The 21,698-nt window shown below is 49.4% G+C and overlaps 1 protein-coding gene across 1 annotated transcript in view; it reads left to right on the top strand.

The window, feature by feature from the left end:
* Positions 1-21,698, top strand: part of ATL1 (atlastin GTPase 1) — a 74,638-nt gene that overhangs the window by 43,280 nt on the left and 9,660 nt on the right. Inside the window, exons 3-9 of the mRNA XM_009893936.1 lie at positions 10,809-11,056; positions 11,412-11,546; positions 12,400-12,504; positions 13,266-13,316; positions 15,195-15,251; positions 19,389-19,481; positions 20,352-20,490. Of these exons, the coding sequence (XP_009892238.1) occupies positions 10,809-11,056; positions 11,412-11,546; positions 12,400-12,504; positions 13,266-13,316; positions 15,195-15,251; positions 19,389-19,481; positions 20,352-20,490 (828 nt within the window). The remainder of the gene's footprint in view (positions 1-10,808; positions 11,057-11,411; positions 11,547-12,399; positions 12,505-13,265; positions 13,317-15,194; positions 15,252-19,388; positions 19,482-20,351; positions 20,491-21,698) is intronic.

The following is a 21,698-nucleotide window of genomic DNA, read 5'->3' on the forward strand; positions in this document are numbered from 1 at the left end:
GGGGCCCTGCGCCCCACGCAGGACCGGACACCCCTGGCAGCCACCTCCGTGGGGAGCCCTGCGGCCGGCCCGGCTCTCTGCCGGCCTGCCCTGCCGCCCCTCGGCCCCTCGCTGCTGTCCCAACAGCACCTGCCCTCAGCCCCGCTGCGGACCGGGGATGTCACCTCAGCCACCACCCCGGGGGTGTCATCACCTCAGCCACCACCCCACCTCAGCCGGGGAACAGGAGTCCCGCTCAACCCCACCTTCTCCTTCAGACGGAGCCGCCGGCCTTCCCCCGGCAGGTCGCTCTCCTACAGAGGGATTTTCCACCTTTGAGAAGGCTGTAGGGCTTTGTTGGTGTGTCAGACCCTCCAGAGAAGGGGCCATTTTCAAGCCATCCCTTTGCAAACCCCGCCTGAGCCCGGGGGAGCCGGGGGCAGCAGGGCCAGGGACCGGAGCGGGGAGGAGGAAGTTGTGCGGCATCTTCCTTCAAGGATTCCCTTCTCCTCCGGAGCCTGTGGCAGGCCTGGATCCACCGGCAGCTGCTGCCGCCCCACGGGAGCCAAAGCCGGTCCCATGGGTGGGCTGCACACCCCACGGGAGCCACAGCTGGTCCCACAGGTGGGTGGCACCGAGCAAGCAAAGAGGCTCCTGGTGCCTTCCACCTTTTGTCCAGCCAGGGCTGCGGCCGAACCTTCTGCGTCCAGTGCTCAGCGATGTACGGCTTTACCGACTTCCACTGATGCGCTGTCTGTTTTGTAGAAAATCAGGTTTTATACAGCCATTTGCCGTTATTTGGGGCTGCTGAGGAGTGCAATTTGTCATTTCCCCTGAGTTGTATTCCATATGAACTCACTCATCGGTGCTCACGGTATCCTGTCTCATCAGGCAGAGCAGGTGAGCTGAGCTGTGATGGTTAGATACACAAATTATGCTCTAATTTGTATAGATGAGCGCAGTGTTTCCCATGGTAATGATTTACAGTTGAGGGACATGTTTGCGGAAGCGTTCGGATAACGGAGTGTGTGATTTGAGTCAGCGGAGCGGGTGGTGGCCTTTTTGCAAGAGAGCGGGGAGAAAATGAGCGACGCTCATTTGGTTAGTGCCATTTTTAACTGTGACTCTTGACGAAGGTCGTTAGACCCTTGGGTAATTGAAAGGGAAAACTTCCCAGGGAACAAGCTGACATTCTCAGCTTTGTCTCACAGAGCTGTCAGTCCCGTCTCTCTGTGTGTTGAGTATTGCACACACGTACACACACTGGTGCTTTCCCATCAGGTCTTGATAGCATGAGAAGAAAATGCAAATGATGCTGAAATGGATATAAATGGAGAAAGCATCATCTTGGAAAGTATAGCCTTGGTCCAGCTGGACAGTTAGGCACATCCCTCAGTCTAAACATGCTGCTAAGCCATACTTGAGTGAAATGTGATGTGTCACTGATTTGCGGAACTCTTCCTTAGATTCTCTATAAGTTTTGCAAGCATCTGGAAGCATCCATGGATCCAAGTGGATCTCTGTGGGATCAGACGCCTTCTGCTGCAACCCATCCACAGGTCAAAGTCATACCCTGTCTTCCACAGAGGTTTACCTATTCCTAGAGCGATCTCCTGGCACTTTGCCAGGCTGGTTGACGTTGCAGGTAATAAATTAGAGAGCAAAATTCCTGTATTTTTTTACTAGGGGAAAAAAAAAAAAAAAGCCCCCTTTAATAAAAGTGTGCATTTATACCACAGAACCTCATTGCCCTGAAAGATGTGTTTACGTCCAGTGACTGCAGCATTGTCTGGTGACATCAGTCCATGGGGTGACTATTTCCACTGCTACGTTTTTCAGCCTAGCTGGCGAAGGAGGAGTCTCAGGCTTTTACTCAAACTAAGGCAGAAAGTAGAAAGTCCTTGCTGTGTTCTAAAAATGGGCTTATGGGTCACTAAAAATATTACGCTATTTTGAAACGGATCAAACTTTGTCCTAATTACTCTCTGATTAGTCAGGCCTGAAAACAGGCAACTGTAGTGCAACCCTTCTCCTTTGTTTCATAAAAATAATGTGCTTTTTTAAAGATCACAGAGCGAATTAGGGTGAGGGAGTGCATGGCACCCAGAAGAAGTTGCCTCTGGTCAGCTACTAGAGCTGGGTTACTGTCACTACGTACATCCCCGGGAGCTTGTGTAGGGGCGTGTAATGCATCAAGCGTAGGATTTAGCCCTGGGCAGAAGGTCAGCATAAGGCTATGCATCATTTAAGGCGCTCTTACTGAACGTGCTAAGTGGTGCGTAGACCTCACAACTGCTGCTGGTTGCTGGATGAATGGCTGAGGGAGCTGCAGATGAAAAAGTCAGATAGAATTTTTTGAGAAGAGTAAGGGACTGTGTTTTTCCCAAAATAAGGATTGTTAGACTAAATCCTTATTGGTGTGGTGAAGTCCAGCCAGCTCGATGAAGGCTTGTAATAGGTTACACTGTTGTTTCCCTGAAATTCTTTGTGCTTGGGAGTTGCAGATGCTCAGCAGCCTGCTTCCTTGTTACAGTAAAGCCATTAGAGGTCTCTGCTCCCAGTCACTCATTTGAACAGGATAGACTGGAACAAATTGTGTGAAATCTCTCATGTTTTCCGTCATGGCCCATGTTGCAATCGGAATGACCCACTCGTCAAGAATTCCGTTTCAAAACCATAAAAGGGATTACAGAGGTTATGTATACTTCTTGGTCAGGATTTTCAAACTGGACGTGAGATTTGTGAGAGGTCTTAGAGGGGCCTGATTGCCAGGAAGGGCTGAGCAACTGGTATGGGGAGAAGGGACTCCTCACCAGCACAGGCCAGGCTGAGATCATCAATGCCACACTTTCAGACAGCACAGCAATGGGTTAAACTGGAAAGAAAAGGATATTTTTTGTAGTCCTTTGTTGGTTTTTTTAACTAATAGTGCTGACATCCTTTCTGTTTGTCATTTGTTTTTTTGACCTTTTATGGTGGATTTTCAGATTCCACTTCCTGGCGTTTCTTTGTGACTCTGAATGCTAGGAACGTCCTGAAAAGTGAAAGCTGAGATGTTTCTGACAGGCAGGCCTTGACACAGAAAACCTCTAGATATGAGAAGATGCACAACCAAATTACGAGCTTGTAAATGGGAAAAGTAAATGAAGTGTTGGGACTTGAAAGAAGAGACCAGACAACATCGCAAGCTGGAGAACTAAATCGCTAAATGTGATACTTGGTCTTTGTGCCTTTGGTTTTCAGGCAGCAGCATTGTACAAAGAATTAGAATAGCGTGTTCCTGCAGGTGAGCAGCAGCAAGACCAGCCTGCCTTTTCCCTTTTGGGGGAAGAACCGGGATGCCCTGAGCCTGCCTCGCAGGGCATGGTGCCCTTGTCATGCTTCATGTCATGTCCATGCCATGAGAGGCTTCGGCATTGGCTGCCTGCCTGAGTAATGGAAGGGGGAAGCAGCATATGGAGTTGGTTGTGTCTTGCTGCATTTTCTCTGCTAAACCCACGGATGAGAAACAGCATACATAACTATTGTTTAGGGCCTAGGTGATGTTCATAGGCAGTGGGCCTTATATTAACTCCTCTGGTGCAGGTATCATTGTGCTCTGGGAGGTGTGGGATGTCCTGTGGATCACCTCCAGAAGCCACATTGGACTAGAGGGACCCCAGCTGCTTTGGTCCTGCCAGAAACACTCACATTTGCTGTCAGTTGAAGGAAGGTTAAGTGTTACGACAGTAGAGTAACTGAACACAGATTTCCCAAATGGGGTAGAGGCTCCAGAGAAGGCACTGAACTCTGCCAAGCCAGTAAAACATATTTAAAGCGCTCTGTATACATAAACATTTTCTCCAGAGTGTAATTGTCTTTCATGCTATATCCTAGGATTTTGTGGCACATTTACCAAGCTTTATTTTCAGGCAATTGTAACAACAAAAAGGTAAAAATAATTTCATGTCAGAAATTACTAAATCAAATACTGATGGTGGAGGGAGGCTGCCTGTTGACAAGAGCATGGATGAAGGACCGTGCAGAAAATGTGTGCTGGGGGTGAAGCATGTTTTGGAGACGTATTCTTGCAAGATGCATTTCAGTCATGGTGTCACACCTGAGCCTGTCTAGGCTTAATATGGGTAAGTGGGCAGGCCCAGGAGTTATATCTGAGAAGTAGGTAATGTCCTTTTGGTAGCGCTGTCTTTTGATGAACACAGGTGGGAATAAGGTTCCCTCTGAGAGTTGCCCACCTTGCCTTTGAATCAGCCCATCCTGGCACGTGAACTGGCATGGACATAGCCACGTGACCTCTAACTTCCCTGGGGTCTAACATGACCTCAAACTTCTTGAAAAACGAGTAGAAAAAGCTCTGTCTGATCTGCTTTCTGCCCAAGGTAGTTGTGTGCCTGTGTCTCTGAAGCGCGCTAATAATGAACTCAGCCTGGGAATTTCACAGCAGTGGGCATTGCTGCTGTTTCAGAGCCAGCCAAGGCACTGTAGCTTCATGTAAGTGGTAGTAGGTGTCGTCGTAAAAAAGTTCCACATTGGATTTTGGCATTTGAGATGTGTCTCTTGTAACAGACAGGTTTGGTGGCCAGTAATCATCCAAGCTCTTGTTTCTGTCAGCAGTCTTTTATGCAGGAAGGTCCCAAACCACTGGTGTTATCAGCATAATCATTCATCTCCTCGTTTCGCCTGCCAAAGGGAAAAGGGGCTGAGTTGGCCACGCTCTAGCTGAAGCTGCTGTGCTGCCAGCTGGATGACTCAGGGCTGGCGGGAAGAAGGTGCTCTCTACATCTTACCACCGCTCCAAAAAAAGCGAAGGATGAGTACCAAGCCTGGCAGGTAGCCACCCTGCTGGGCTCCCTGCTGTGGGCATCCAGGGGTGCAGAGAAGTGGGGTGCTCGCTAGGAACACATGGGGGTGCAGATTGCGTTGGGCAGAGGTGTTAACGCAGCCATGCAACTGGGGTATAAGAGTTCACCCCAACTTCGGAGAGGGTAGCTGGGGATCTCAAAACAACACCCCAAATGACTACCAAGTGTGGTCTTTTACCTGCCACGCTTGCTTGATGAAGGACAGGGCTAATTTTTTACATGACAGTTTTCTTCACTTGTTTCTAAGCAGTGCCCTGCAGCTCCCTGGGTGCAGGTCTTCATTGTGGGCTGTGTCATTTACCCATCGTTTCCACAGGTATCAAGAGCCTGCCTTGCACCTTGGTTCATGGCACAGCTGTGATTGCATCCGTACATGCAGTTTGGGGAGGTGTAAGTGATTTCCCACTTGGGCACAAGAAGGTCTGCCTTCCTATTCATGGCTGCATTTCCCAGACCACCAGCTCCAGGCGTAAGGAGGCAGTGGGGCAAGCTGGGGCCTGAGGGAGGTACGTGTGTATGTGTGCTGCTTCAGCGGGGCTCGGTGGCTCTGCTCAGTGGGTGCTACTGGTGGATGGCACCTGGTGTTTGCCCTCCCTGGGTCTGGGGTCCTCTGACTCCATGGGGCCACCACAAATCCCGCCAGAGGTGTGAGCAGGGTGGAGGGAGGGTTGTGTGGCTGTGTGGTCGGCTGTGCCCTGGGTGTAGAAGGCACAGGTAGGATGCAGAAAGAGGCGGTGAATGTATGTGTTTTGTTAAACCCAGCTCAGGAGGCTTTCTGACCTGCTGGCTAGGAACCCGCTGAGACCGGCGCAGGCAAGACTGCAGAGCGGTGATGAGTGTAAGAGAGGGCTTTACCCAGTCAGGCTTCCCTGCTTTGTCCTCTTGAAGACATCGTCTCTCAGGAGTAGCGCGGTCTAGACACCTTATGGCAGCCCTGTGCTGAGGGAATTTGCTAACTCATAGCTGGCCGGGCCAGGCTCCCCCAGCAGCCTCAGCTCTTCGGGATGCAGCTGTGCCCTGCCGTGCATCCTTTGTGCAGGATCCCGTCTGATCCTTTGTGCAGGATCGATACAGGTTATTGCCCTACAACACCCCCTCCGCCCTGGCTGTCCGGTATACGTGCTTTGCTTCAATGCTTAATTTCTCGTTTGTCCCTCATTAGCTGGATAAGATGCAGAGCTGTGCGCAGGCCTGTCTCGGAGAGAAGGAGAGGATGTCTGGTGCATGCTCAAAGCGATGCTGCCGTTCCCAGCCTCCTCAGAGCCTTGCTGCTGATCGTTGGCTGGTTGGCGTGTGGCGGAGGTAGTTCAGCATGAATAGAGTGAGCAGAACTCGTGTCATAGCAGCAGCCGCGCTGGATGTGATACGTGCAAGGGAGACTGCAGCTTGGAGAGAGATGTCTTTCTTCGCCAGCGCCGTTTGTGGCGGGCAGATAAGCTTCCTGGAAGCTGAAGCTCTCTGGAGAATGTGCAGAGGGATCAAGCCTGACTGTAAGGTCTGTTCAGCGCTTGGCTCATGGTATCATCGGTGGCACTGTGATATGTTTGTAATGTAAACAGCTGGGGTGAACACAGCTTCAGAAAGGATCCACACAGCTATCTCTGCTGATCGAATTAATCCCTGGAGGACTGCTGATAAGCAACCTAACCCGGTCGATACAGAGATGCTGTATTCCAGGGAAATAAGTTAAAGCTTCCCATCAAACCTCGATTTTCTCTCTTTGGTAGTTTCTAGTTTTCCATGCAGTAAAGTAACCTGGTTCCAAGACCCGCAGAATAGCAGCACCGCATGACATCTGTATATTTTAGCGAGGGGATCGGGGCCCAGGCTGCAGTCTCTGCTTTTCTTGGGCAGTGCTTGGGTAGGTAAGGCTCCAGGGATCCAAGAGGGCACAAGAGCAGGGCTGGCACATTGGCCTTCTCAGGGTCTGGTTAGGCAGCCTGTGTTTGCACAGATGATGGGTCACAGCTGCGTTTCATTCTCTGGAATGAGACGTATTTCTTGTGCAAACTCATTTAAGGAAAAAGCTGACTTTATTGGATGGTCTCTGGAAAGCAGTCAGCATTTCTGTGACCTGTTCCTCCATAACTAAGGAAAAACAGGCTTAAGCAAGCACTGACCAAAGGTACATTGCATAATTAGTGACATGTAATTTATCTAATTTATTCTTCTGTAGGACCTTAAATACATTAGACATCAGCTGTCAGTCCATACACAGGCGCAACGTGAAATACGCTGTTTTAATTTATTTAATTCTAACCAAAAGTAAGTCCCAGAGCAGTTGAAGACTGCTTTATTTTTTCCTTAGACTCTAATAAAGTGAGCAGTGTGCCCTGTGTTACGGGGCCATCTGCGTGAATTGGGCCATTTCCTTGCTGCTGTCTGACAGCCCAGTAAGTACGAATGCAAATTCTCATCTCCTTCACCTTTCCCCTTTGAATCACCATATGGAAAAGAGACGTGGATTCCACCCTGCTTTAGAGCGATGGAAATGAGCTGTTATGAAATGGGGAAAAGGAACTGTATCCTGGCAATTTCTGAATGAGCAGCTTGAGAATTGACGTAACTGCAAGGCGCTGGGAGAGAGCCGACAGAAAGGAGGAATCAAGTTAGAAAATGAGTAAAAACAAGAGTGTGTTTAGGAAAGCTGAAGTTTTCTTCCTTTCCTTTTTGGCCAGATGATGTTTTGTCATTACCAGGTACAACTTCCTTCAAAGCAGATAACTAATTTATGCCGGAAAGACCAGTTAAAATAATTGATTTCCAGTAATGCGCAGCCATCTTATAAAATAATCCCTGGCTCTCCAGTGCGGTAGATAATCTAATAAACAGAATGTGGAAGTTTCATCACATGGAAACAAATAAGAAAGAGTTTTATCTGCAGATGGCATGCATGAAAGAAGCAGAGATAACAGGGCTGAAATTAGTTCAGAGACCTGCTTAATATAATGCCTTTTCTCCTGATATCTCCAATGAACTGGGAAATCAACGTATCTTGCTCATAATACTTTGTATTTTGCCTCTGTGTTGTACAGCCTGGCTTTCCTGGTGTTCGGGTGATGGAAGCAAGGATGTACCGTGGGACACCACGGCTGCTTTGGACTGTAACCTGTGTTTGGAGATTTCTCCCAAAATCTGCCAATATCTGCTAAAAAAATTACGCTCCTTTTACAGATTCTGATGTTTTGAAGGGACAACACAATCTCTTCTCCTCTGCACTGCTTGTTGCTCTTTCCAGCAGCTGAACTGGAGGGAGAGGAAGACCTGGGATGTTCTGTCCAGGCACCAGCAGCAGTAGGAGGGCAAATCTGGCACCAACTGTCCCTTTGGCAGCAGGATGGGAGGGACTCTGCTCAGTCCCCTGTCACGGTGCTCGGATCCTTGACCAGGACTGGCAGTCCGTTCAGCTGTCTGACCTGGGGGCATCCATGCTGCCTTTCCCTGTGCTTGAAGCCCATAGACAGCAGGGTTTGTGCCTGTCTTGGTACCCAGCTGGGCGCTCTGGCTGCAGCTCCAGTTAGTGCTAGTGTGGGACGAGTGAAATGCTGGTCCCCCTCGCCCTCTGTCTGCACGCCTGGAGGTGGGACTCATCTGGTCTGGGGAGGCGGCACAGCTATTTCACCCGCACCCCTGATGGCTTGGCTAGAGTCAGAAATGTTTAGAATTAATTCGATTTACAAATTTTTTTCCTGCCTCCGCCATGATTCACATCCTATGCAAGGATCTCTCTACTGTCCTTTCTGTGCAACTGTAGAAAGAAAAAAAAAAATCGGACTCAGCTGAGCAGGGCGTTGGGAAACACTGCGGGAGAGGAGGTATTTCCTATCGGAGACTTTATATGGCACTTGCAGCATGGTAGTGCTTAAAAAAGAGCACGCGAGCTTGCGGCCCTTTGGCATCTGTCCATACTTATGTGTTGGGCAGATCTTAATGCTGGAAACGGTGTTTGGTGTGTGCAGCAAGTGGACTGAATGCTTTCAGAGGTCTTCAGTTTTCAAGTCATTTGGTGATGTGTGCCTGGATCCTGAGTACGTGTATTTGAAATGGGAAGGGTTTTTTTTTTTGTTTGCTGGAGGCCCCAAAGCAGTGACATGGGGCAGGGGCTGGTGTTTGAAGGGAGTTTGGTGCTGCTGGTCCCTGACTGCTGCAGTTTGGTGGAGAATCTAGCTTTTCAGAGCGTTTGGGACTTTTGTTTTGCTAAAAAAATCTCCAAGCATTGGGAAGAAAAGATCTTTGTCTTTCAGCTGTGAGCAAAGAAAGCTTGTAGTATATGTCCGAGAGCAACCAGAAATCCCCTAGCAACCAGTCTTAATGATCCCGATATTTCGTTGCAGGATCGTAGGAAATCAGAAGCTCGTACAAAAGCACTGCTGTTATTTAAAATACGAAGTTGCTGCTGGAGGCTTCTTTATAAAGAGGCCCAGAATGGGCAAACCCTATTCCTCTTGGTATTTATAGCTTGCCTTTTAGCGTGTGCACACATAGTCTTTGTGCTTTGAAACAGCTGGCACTGGCTGAAAACTGGATTTCCGAGGTCAGGGTCTGAAATGGAGACCGCGGAGTTTTAACTTGAGGCTACCGTGTTTGGAAAGTTGCAGCCTAAGCCAACGAACTGGAAAGTTTTTGTAGAAATGCGGAGGAACTTTCCATCACACGCTCCCTTCCCTGCTGGCGAAGAGATTTCACGTGGCTGTAGGTGAGCTGACTGGCATGATTAATCACCCTCGGCATCTCCTTCCTGTGCTGGGAAGTTTGGAGACAACGAAAGGAAAATTACTGGAGCTGGCCTGCTCTTTGCAAACCCCGGGGCTGCGGTCTCTGTGGATGGCAGGACTTAAAACGCATCCGTCTCCCATATTATGGCAGGTACACAAAGCAACCCAAACAGGCCATGAGGCCATTAAAAGCTGTAATCATCTCAGCCACGTTGGCCTGGAGGATCATGCGGGTGATACGTATCTGTCTGGCACCCTGCCATTGCTGAGCGTGGATGCAGTGACTGAACGCTGGGTCCCTGCCTGTCCCCTCCAAAGGCATCATGCTGCAGCATCGTGCTTGTCCCTTCTCCTCTGTCCTGGCAGGGAGGTGAGACCCTCTTGTAAGGCCGTATGAACACTACACAGCCTGGGCAGCGCTCGCCTCTGTGCCGGGGAGCAGCTCTGCGGGGAACCTTGCCATTTCGAAATGGGAAAGTGAGCAGTGCCTGTGCTTTCAGCTTGGGAGTGAAGAAGTGGCTTTTATCAGGCTGGGCGTGTGTCTTTGTGGCCTGGTTCCTGCTGGGGCTGTCTCGGGGGAGGCCATCAATGGGGTCGATGACAGAAGCAGCAGATTACACTTCGAGCATTAGTGCAGACTGCAGATGGAGCAGGACTCTGCTGTTGCTACAGAAACAGCAGTTGCACAGGGTGCATAAAGGCAGCGTCCTTTGATAGAGACAGGAGGTACTTAGACACCTCAGCTTGAATGCTGCTTCCATTTTTGAGGCAGCCTTCAGGAAGGACCTGGTGGGGAGTGTCCAGAGGAGAGCATTCAGATGCATAGATGATGTGGTAGCAAGGAGTAATCCAGGGCTTGGACTTCTCTTTTTTTAGCAGGGAGAAAGCTAAGGGAGATGTTAAGGGCAGTCTTTGTGTATGTAAGAACTTCTTGCAGGCAAGATGAGAGTGATCTGTTCTCCGTGTCGACTGTTGTAGGACAGAGAGTAATGGGTGTGTTTTGTCAAGGGAGATTCTGGCAGGGAACTCTCTGCCTTCAGGGAGCAAATGGACAGATGGCCCACGAGTGGCATGGAGTCTCCATTGAGATGTCTGAGGACAGGTTTGACAGACATCTGCTCTGAACGATGCAGTTTTGGGATGGATATTTGGGCTAGCTAGCCTGTTACCACCCTGCTCAGCCCCATTGTCTGTGATTCTGAACTTTGCAGAAGAAAGAACCTGACAGCTCTTGTTTTACTTGTTTATGTAGGTAGTTTTGCAGAGAAGACTTACGAGTGGAGCTCAGAGGAGGAGGAGTCCGTGAGGAAGGCAGGACCAGTGCAAGTCCTCATTGTCAAAGATGACCATTCCTTTGAACTGGATGAAGCTGCACTGAACCGCATCCTCCTCTCAGAGGCTGTCAGAGATAAGGAGGTCGTGGCTGTGTCTGTTGCTGGAGCTTTTAGAAAAGGAAAATCATTCCTGATGGACTTCATGCTGCGGTACATGTACAATAAGGTATGGCTCCAGCTCGGGTGGCTCTTCCCAGGGGTATGGTGCTGCTGCTCATTGCTTCCACATACCACCCAGGGATGAGCTGGACAGGACACTGGCTTGGGGCTCTGCTCAAGCCTCTCATGGGAAGCATAGGCTCTACAAAATAAAATAGAGCAGATCCTTCCACAGCCCTGTGCACCAGTGGGTCTCTAGTGGCCTCTTGACTTTGAAGCAGAGATGTTCACATTTGCTGCCGTGTAGGAAACCTCTCTTATAGGGGCTGCCCCCCTCCAGCACTGAGGTGGAGGCAGCACAGAGGAAAAGTGTAGAACCAAAATGAGATAAGAACTCCAGCAACTTCTGTTCCTACCCGCAGGAAGCAGTGGACTGGGTTGGAGATTACAACGAGCCTCTGACTGGTTTCTCCTGGAGGGGAGGGTCTGAGCGGGAGACAACTGGCATTCAGATATGGAGTGAGGTTTTCCTGGTGGACAAGCCTGATGGTAAAAAGGTATGTGTTTCTCTGTTGTATAGCTGTCTGTTGCTGGTCAGCTCATTTTTCTCTTCCAGACTCTTCTGCCTTGCCTTAGGTGGCTCAAATGCCTGTGCAAGTTTAGAGAAGGTCTTCAACACCATATCCCTGATCTAGCACAAATGGGTTTAATGCAGTGAGTTGATACCATGTCTTAAGTGTCCCTGATATGCTCTCTAGGTGTCCCTCTAACTCTGGGCATCCCACAGTTTATTTCTCTGGTGTTCCCAGGGATCTTGAATCTGAGGTCCTTGTAAACTACTCCCCTTTCCTAGAGCAGTAGCAGTAAAATGGATTGTCTTCATTCAGGGCGGTCAGATACATTGCAAACTGGATTTTGGGGCATCTTGCAAATTCAACTTACAGCCAGGAATATTTTTATTCATCTACTCTTTAACGAAGAGCCCAACACCCAAGTGACTCTGAATTATTCATGGTGTGATTTCTAATGCGGGCTGAATGTGGTTTGGGTTAAGAATGTGCGATACGCTGCTGTGTTTGGCTTCTATGATGCGAAGCTAATGCAGACTCAGGAAAAGATCCATCCGCACTGACAGCAAGTATTTGAGGAGTGAAGCAGTTCCCTCCTCTGCATTGCACAGCATTCATTTTGCTGCCTGATGGAGTCATCATGCTGTCAAGAATGACTGGGGCTGCTCTTTTCCTTTGTTCTCCAGCAGTTATAAGTCTGAGGCAGAAGCAGTGAGACTCCCAGCACAAGAATGCAGCTGATGTTCACCTCCCCACCTCTTTGGCATTTGAGGGTGATTTTGCTTGGATGCAGGTGCTAAACGGGTACACCCAAGCTGATGTGGAGCTTTCTGATTCTCAGGTTGCAGTGTTGCTGATGGACACGCAGGGGACCTTTGACAGCCAGTCCACCCTGCGGGATTCGGCCACCGTTTTTGCCCTTAGCACAATGATCAGCTCGATACAGGTAAGAAGGGGGATGTTTCCAGGAATAATTTCCTAAAAGGTGGTGGCAAAAACCCAGTAACACAGCAGCTAGCCAGGGCCTTTGGTGGTAGAGACAAAGGCCATCATGTTGGCTTCACTGAGCACAGGATTCACACGTGACTCCATCACAGGGAACAGTCTCATCTCATCTCACCCCAAGAACAGGGCCAGCAGCAGATAAGTCCCTGCCCAAACCCTAATAACCCCTTTGCTTCCAGCTAACGAAGAGGAAAGGACCTTGGTCTGGGGAACTGGGTGTGCTTTTGTCCCTGCTGCTGGAGAAACCTCTGGGCTGGGGGCGTTCACACACCAGTAGCCACATAGCCTGTTAGGGCTTCCCTTCCTACCGACCGGTCTTTGCTCTTAGAGGACAGTGTGAATGAGCTGGAAGCTGTGTCTTGGTACAGAGCTTAGCACATCATAAAAATGGAGAAGGAGGAATATTATTTGGAGCTGACAGGATTCCAGGCTGGGGTGTGACAGCCCCTGGTGCTCTCATGCTGGAGTGTTTTGCTGCAGAGGGAGCAGCAGTGCCTGTCTGTCTGACAGCGTGAGTCTGTCCAGCAGTACAGCTGTGCTTGGGGCCTGTCTTGTACTGGCACCATGGGCCAGGTTGGACTTTGACTGTGTCCCCATGGTAATGTCCCCAATTCTGTCACAGGCTTTAACCACACTGACCCATGCGTTGGCCCAAAGAACAGGCCATTGTGAGTGCTCTGAAGTTTTTGTTTTTAAATGCAGGTTTATAACTTGTCCCAGAACGTGCAGGAGGATGATCTGCAGCACTTGCAGGTAAGACCCTTGTCCCTGCTGCTCTGCAGCACTGGGGTGCCTGGATTACGCTCTGCACTTGCAAGCTGTGTTGCTCTGGAAAGGCACTTTCACATTCAGACCCACAAAAGGGTTTTTCAGTTTCCTGACTCTCATACAGGTTCATGGGCATGAAGGAACAGTCACTTGGGTTGAAAACTGTCTTACCTACGCTCTTGTAGTGTGGTTTCTTGAGTGCCTGGGTCCTTTGGTAGGGCAGTCAGAGGGACACTCACCAGGAGGGACTGTTCCTGTGTCTGGGACATGTGCCTTCCTCAAGGCTGATCACCTCTGGAGCTGGAAATGGCCCACAGCTGTGCTTTGTGCTGCAGCGGGAGGCTGGAGGGCACAGAGAGGCTGAAAGAACCCAGGCTGTTAAGTTGAGACAAAAGGGCTGAGGGGAGGTGGTGATGATCTTCAGCTGTGTATGAGGCCACTGGAAAGTGGAGGGCAGTAGCTTTTCTTCTGTCCACGGTGCAGCCAGAGAGGGTTAAGTTGACTTTCTAATGGTGTGGTTAGAGGAGCATCAGACTGCATAGGGTAGAGTACCCATCACAGACCATCTCAGGGTGGAGCACCTGTCACAGATCTTTCAGGAACAGTTTGGATACAGCTCATGCTGGCCTATTTATCCTTTCATGAAATTATACTGAGGTTCCTCAGAGAGGAGAGACCCATCAGAGGCCAGGACTGACCCATGGGGCTGGAAACGTGCAGTGACTTGCAGCAAAGGACTAAAGTGACTGGTAATAGGGAGGGATCCAGAATAGTTAACCATGTATTGGCTGTACTCCTGCTGCTGCGAGCATCCGTCTGCTGCTCCATGAGTAGAGGTGGTAAAAGTGCTCGTTTTACTTAAATGATGAGGAAGCTGGAGGTAGAAGTTGCACTGGTCACGCTGTAGTATGGGATCTTTGGATTGTTAGGAGAAACCCAAAGAAATTAGATAGCTGGTTATAAGCCTGGACACTGACATCTGGTACTGGCTGAATACAGGTGACCTCTGGGGTAATTACAGCCCTGACTGTTGGAGACAAGCAGCTGATTGGATTTTTGTGGCACACGTGTCCTGCCCATTTCCTGGTATTATCTGTAGCTTTCTCTTCTGTTTAGATGGTTGATTGATCGGTTAAGTAGGTTTTTCCAGGAGCTTAAGAAAAAGGAAAGAAAAGCAAAGGTCCAGCTGTAAAAATCAGCATTTGAAGAATTTTGTATCATTTTAGTCAGTAAATGTTTTTAACAATAATACCTTTTTAACATTGAACTTACCCAATGCAACTCTGATCTTTCAGTTTGGATTTTAAGCCATTATTGTTTAACATGTAGACCCGTTTCTAGGCATCTGTGAAATACGTTATTGTGCTTTCAGTTAGAAATGACAGTCCAGAGAGACTGGAGAGCCTTCAAATCTTACTGGTAGGCTGATCTTACAGTCTTTGCACAGTGGGGGTTTGCAGGGAAAGTACTTATTTCTGAATTCATTTCCGCTTTTTCTTGGAGTGTTTAAAGAGAGCAGGGCTCCAGCAGTCCCCTGTAGCACATGAAGTTTCTGGTTGATATGAAAGCAACAGCAAGCAGCTGATTTGAGCCATTTTTTCACAGATTTGGCAGCCAAAAATTCCAGGCTGACATCTTTCATGCGAGGGCTCAGCATGGTGATTTCTGTAACAGCTCCGTGTGCCTCTCAGATGTGAACTGAAAGCACACAGCCAGCCAGTTTCTGTTCCAGCTCTGCAAATGGTGCTGTTAGCCCTGAGTCAACAACCATCCCTTGCCACTGTGCCTGTGGCCCAGAGCTGTCTGTGTGTCCGTGCAGGCTGACAAGCTAACAGTCCTGTTGTTCTTTGCTTCTCCTTCCAGCTTTTCACTGAGTATGGCCGGCTGGCCATGGAGGAGACATTCTTGAAACCTTTCCAGGTGAGTCCGAGGGTCCTGACCAGCACATGTCCCCTGCGCTGGAGGTGGCTTGGCCCCGAGCTGATTGGCTTCACCACGAGGTGTCACTGCAGTTTGCAGGACAGGGAGGAGACCGGGATGCCTGGGGACTGGCTCAGCTGTGAGAGGGAAAGGCTTTGTGCTTCCTTGCCCCCAAAGAAGTTTCCAAATACATCCAACAACCCTCTTCCGTTCCTCTCTGAACCCTTGCCATCCTGAGAGCTCTGCCTTGTCCTGCCAGATGTCCTGCCAGGCTTGGAAAGCAGTCCTGTTTTGCGGCAGGTTTGTCATGCCATCTCCCCAGGGACTCGGTCCAGCCTTCGCTCTGAGAGGTTTGAACCCTCCTGCCCCGGGAATCCCTGCTCCTGGAAAAATGAAAGGACGAGGATTAGCTCAGAGTTCTCACGAGTGACAGCAGAGCTGTGGGAAGGCTCGGTTTAATTGGGGTTTTAACTTCAAATAAGGGACATCTGTTCACCCTGCTGCTTCCCAACCTGTGAAAGCCGGTGCTCAAAAATGGGAGAGCATGGGGCAGACAAGAGCTTGCTCTGGACACCAGAGCTGTGAGGATGGTGGGCTGTGACACCCCCTTCTCATAGGAAAGTGAATATAAACAAAAAGAGACAAAACAGAAGGTAGGGGGGCAGAAAGAACACATAACATGCCTGAGGCAGCTTACTAAAGGTCCAGCCCTTTAGCAGATCAAGTAATGGACTTCATATGGCTTTGATTATGGCTGCACCAAATCCTCTGCACCTAGGAGGCTGGGAAGGTGGTTGGAACAGGTTTCGGGGGTCTGTGGGACCAGGTGTGAGGCAGGGAGTGGGACCCGAGAGGATGGAGGGAGTGATGCTGCGAGGTCGCCACACGTTCTCACGCCGCAGTGGAGCTACAGGGCTCGTTGCATGATCAGGGTGGTAAATAGAAGGAAAACACCTTCTGTGGGGCTCTGACCTTATCCTGTACAAGTTGTTCCTTTAACCAGATGTTCTTTGGCAGCCCCAATGGCTTGGTCCAACTTCCAGCTGGCATCTACAGTAGGCTAGGTGGTAGCTGGATGGGGGTTTGTGAGCTTCCCAAAGTGGAAGACAGCAGAGAGCAAAACATACTGTAAAAATGCAAATAGTCATTGGGAATGGATTACAGTTATTTTACTTTTGCCTTCCAACATAAAAAGAGAATTGCTGTCCTCACTACCATGCTGGAAGGCCTAAAGGGGTTTATAGGGTGTCTGTGGTCAGGAAGTGGAAATAAAATTAAAAGGTTAAAAAATACAACAAATGGACAAATTGAGATTTTTTGGGGGAGTTTTGAGGGTATATTGGATGCTGGCTGGCATGGGCAGATGACTGATAAATGGTGTGAAAGCTACCGGTAAAAATATATGACTTGTAGTAGCAAGAGCTAGGAGAAAACTGTAACATGGTACAGGAAAAAGCCAGACATAAGTAAATATTCTTGTTCCTTATTTAAAAACTATCAGGATAAGGTAGCCAAATATTTCAGTGAAAGTGAAATACTTCTTACTCCATTGGTAAAAAGGAGGCTGTAAGGGGAAACTTAAATATGCTTAAGTCATTAGGGCTGGATAATAGGCTCTGATTTTACCAAAGACCATAATTGCTGTCAAGTCGCACAGTTTTGTGGATAGCAAGTCTTGTCAAACAATCCCATTATCAATTTCTAAAAGACCACGAGTTTGACTGATAAAGGTAACTTATCACCATGATATGTTGCCTTCTGTAAGCTTTATCTCCCTACGATGCTGATTAAAAGCAAGTGAACAACGTACCAAGTCAGCATTGTCTGTTTTAATCCATTGTAAACGGATTAAAAACTCATTAACTGATAGATGACAGAGCACGCTGAACTAATTTTAATAGGGAATCCTGAACTAATTTTAATAGGGAATCATCATCCTTCAGAAGTGTTTCCTTGGGGCTCCCCCCAGGGTCTCTCTGATTCACTGTCATCTTCATTAATGATCTGGGGAAAATTATCAAACAACTGGTGGTAACTCATGCGGATGTGATAAAATCTGGTAGAAGATGGTGATGATGGTGAGCGATGGAGACCTCCTGTCCACATCGCAGAATGGGCTTGTTCCTGCAGAGCACGTTTTTAAAGACCGCCAAGTGTTTTGATGAGGAAGCAGGAGAAGGTCAATGGTAAATAAACTGCTTTTCCAGTGGGGAGGACGAGGCAGTGTGAAGCTCAGTGTCTGCAGCTGAGGCTGAACAAAAGTCAGACTAGAAACGAGGAGCATGGTGTTAATGAGGGAGCAATTTAGTGGTTGGGATGGCTTAACAGGAGATGCAGGGGCTTTTCTGGCAGCTGCAGGCTTTAAACTGAGACAGCTCTTTGCAGAAGAGAGTCTACAGGTTGAGTTTCGTGGGTGAGGTTCCAGGCCTCTAAGTCAAACAAGCTGAACCTCTTTTGACCTTAAAATATACAAATCTATAAAGGGGGCTTTGGAAAACAGCTCCTATAGGAAAATGCTGCCAAGCAGGGAATGCAGAGAAAGTGTTGATAGCGAGGCAGTTGCATGGATCCTGCTGGAAGGGAAGTAGTACTTGGCAGTGGAAAGTTAACATTTCCCTTCGGTTCCCTCCTCTCCGCGGTGCGTCCTCGCACTTGCACTGAAGCGTAACCGCCTGCGCTGCCCCGTGCGCCCTCGCCAGACACCAGTCCTGGTCGTGATGCCTTCGCAAAGGCTGCGCGCGGTGCCTGGCAGTTTGGCTGGGCTGGAGGGGCTGAGGGTGGCTATGAGGCATGGTAAAGACAGCACGTCTGGAACGATTTTGCTTAAGAAAAAAAGAAAATAATTCCAGAGTCAAACAGTGCAAGGCATGCATAATGTGTTTGTGGAAAAGTCCTAAACATGGACATGTCTCCTAAGCATCTCGTCGTCTTAGAACAGCGTGTCCTGAACCAGCTAACTGGGTGCAGTTGCTGTGGCTTGTCATGCAGTTAGGAATGGCCAACTCACTGTTCTCTCTCTTTTTTTTTTTTAACCTTTCCTGATGTTTTATGGAAGAGAAATAAGGAGGGAAAATATTTTCCCTCCCTCCACTAAATCTTTGTTCTAAACATAGCCAATTTTTAGGGAAATTCCAATGAAATGGATTCCACTTGCTGACCTGCTTATCCATGTGCATGAGAGGAACCGTGGCACCCTTGCCAAGCTCTCCCGGGCTTCGGCGTTCAGGGCTTTCCCCTCCAAACCGTGTATTCGTTACGCTGCACATAGGTCCCTTGCTCAGATGAGACACTGGAGACAGGATTTTTTCTGAAAACTTTTTTTTTTTAAAGATTAAAAGTTGACCATACTGTTATTTATTTATTTATTGCATAGGAACTTTGAATGCCTCAATAAAGATTACAAAAGCCAGTGATTTCTTATTCACCCTCGTTATCCTGCATCTGCTTCTCATTAAAAGTCTGTCTGGAAGGCTGCCCAGTGAAAAAGGCTGAAAAAATGAGCCTGTAAAATTCCCATAGGATGGAACTAAATGTAGCTGGAGTTAAGGAGCTTGTTGCCTTTTGTCCTGGTTAGCAAAGATCTCTTTCTTGTTTTGGAGTTTAAGTGATTGACGCTATTCTCCGAGCTGGGGAGTCAAACTGCCACCCAGCAAACCCGTACAGCAGTCCTGGGTTTGCTTCCCCCCTTCTCCCTTGTAGGACACAGCCACACATGCAGCGAGTCTGCACGGTCTCAGTGCCGTGATGGGGTGGCCCTGCACAGAACCGTATTTCCACCAGTAAAGGCGTGAGATGCTGCTGGAGCTGGGCAGAGACTCGGGGCCAGGTCTTCTTGTGGCGTGAGGGTGGGGGCGAGGATGCCGGGGGGGTCCTGCCACTACTGTGGCCTCCGACATCTGCTGTGAGTGGTGGTGGCAGGATGGGAGGCCCTGAAATCCCTCGCAAACCACCTTTCGATAACGTACAGCAAAAGTAGGCATCTGATATAGCCAGTCCTGGTCCTACAATTAGCAGAAAAGAACAGCAACGCCCTTGAAAGAAGAGTTTTTCCAAGCTGGCTCTGGAGCAGCTGGTAACTTTGACTCAGCGGGTGCTGTATGGTACTGACCCCATTGTGTTTCTGTCTCTGTTTTCTAGTCTCTTATATTCCTTGTTCGTGACTGGAGCTTCCCTTACGAATTTTCCTATGGATCCGACGGTGGTGCAAGATTCCTGGAGAAGCGACTGAAGGTGTGTTCTTTCTGCTCTGGTTTCATTTAATGAGCGGTGATGGAGAGCGAAGAGGCAAATCTGGCTTGTGACCCAGGGATGACACACTGCCATCCCCTGCGTGGATGGAGAGTGCACAGGGCGTGAGGGTGAGACCTTGATGTGGGGGACAGCTGGCGCTGGCGAGGGAACGGCGGCCAGAGCACCGGCAGCAGTGAGGGTTCAGCTGGGTGGCCGCAGCGCTGGCTGTTAGGTGTGAACTGCAGTGTATGGAGATGCTGGTTACAGTCACGCTTACCCAGTGCCTTAAAATCACAGAAGAGGCATTTTAAGAGGCTGAATTTCCTTGTCACGTTCAGCGGAGGGCTGAGGCCGCCTGTGTTAGGCTTCTGCCCAAGCCCGGGCTCCCTGGGGCTCGCCTGGGAGCAGCTGGGAGAGGCGTTAGAGATGGGAGTCAGCAGATTCTCCAGGGATCAGGAACGATGCTTTAGTAATAGGTAGTTGTACAGTAAAACTGATGGGTGAGGGCTCCGCTGGGATTAATCAGGAAATGCATGGGTGATTTGGTAGCGGAGAGACCTAATTAAAGGGGAGACAAGAAAGGCCATAGTGGGAAGTCCCAAATGTTTTTCTATTCCAGTCATACATGGACATACACATTTTCCAAACGATAATGACATGCCCCAGGGCATGTGGTCAGAGATACTCTAGTTCCTTGGTTGCTGGAAGAGCCTCGTCTTTGTCCTCGTGCGGCGTGTCCCCATGGGATGCCTTTCTGTGCTGCGTTTTCCCGCTGTAAGCAGCCACAGCTCGTAGTAGCCCATGCTACCCCAGTGTTACTGGTGTCCCCATCAGAAGGAAACCCCCTGACCCCAAACTGGTGTCTCACAGGTCTCGGGAAATCAGCATGAAGAGCTGCAGAACGTCAGAAAGCACATCCCTTCCTGCTTCACCAAAATCTCCTGCTTCCTATTACCTCACCCGGGCCTGAAAGTCGCCACCAACCCTAATTTTGATGGAAAACTGAAAGGTACGAAAGCGAAAGTCTGGTTTTTAAGCAGATATTGTAGATGCCCCGGCAGACTGTCCTGCTGGTTCTTGAAACCTCTATAAGTATTTTCCATGAAAAAACTTCTGGGAGAGGAGTTGAATCCTCATCCCAATGACATACGTGCACTTGGCTCGTTCTTCTGAGTCCGGCAGCTGCCTGTTCGTTTCCAGATGCTTTTAACCTAAGACAGAGGTGGAGGCCAAAAAGGTGTGGGAGGCCTAAGTTGTCAGAGGCCAGAAAGGTAAGGAAGACCCTGAGAGAGAGGGTGGCCAAAAAGGTGTGGGAGGCCAAGACAGAGGTGGAGGCTGAAATGGTGTGGGAGGCTGAAGAGGTGTGGGAGGCCCAGACAGAGGTGAAGGGCAAAAAGAGGTGGGAGGCCAAAAAGGGCTGGGAGGCCCTGACAGAGAGGGAAGCCCAGACAGAAGTTCAGACCGAAAAGGTATGGGAGGCCAAGACAAAGGTGGAGGTCAAAAAAGGTGTGAGAAGCCAAAAAGGGGTGGGAGGCCAAGACAGAGAGGCTGAAAAGGTGTGGGAGGCCAACACGGAGGTAGAGGCTGAAAAGGTGTGGGAGGCCCTGATGGAGGGGGAGGCCCAGACAGAAGTTCAGGCCAAAAAGGTATGGGAAGCCAAGACAGAGGTGGAGGTCCAAAAAGGTGTGGGAGGCCAACTCAGAGTTGGAGGCTGAAAAGGTATGGGAGGCTGAAAAGGTGTGGGGGGCCAAGACAGAGGTGGAGGCCAAACAGGTGTGGGAGGCCAAGACAGATGTGGGAGCCGAAAAAGTGTGGAAGGACACCTCAGAGTTGGAGGCTGAAAAGGTGTGGGGGAGCTAAGACAGAGGTGGAGGCCAACTCAGAGTTGGAGGCTGAAAACGTGTGGGAGGCTGAAAAGGTCTCCGAGCCACTGGCAATAAGCACTGTCAGGACAGGTGGCCGATAGGCAACCGGGGAAGGGCAGGGCTGAGATAGGAAGCTTATGGTCACGGTGTTAAGCCTGCAAATAACTCCTGTGCCTCACTTGCGATTCGGCACAGATGCAGAGCGGTGCAGACTGGTTGCTGCAAGGCAGGCTGGCGCTTGCGGAGGGTGGAAGGCCAGTTCCACGTGCTCTCAAGGGAACTGTTATTTCACTTTGAAAATCTTTCCAAGGAATGTTTAATTGTCCTGATTTATCTGATCAGTGGTTTCCCT

This window comes from Charadrius vociferus, unplaced genomic scaffold (assembly GCF_000708025.1).
Source record: "Charadrius vociferus isolate BGI_N301 unplaced genomic scaffold, ASM70802v2 scaffold49, whole genome shotgun sequence".
NCBI classification, from domain to species: Eukaryota; Metazoa; Chordata; class Aves; order Charadriiformes; family Charadriidae; genus Charadrius; species Charadrius vociferus.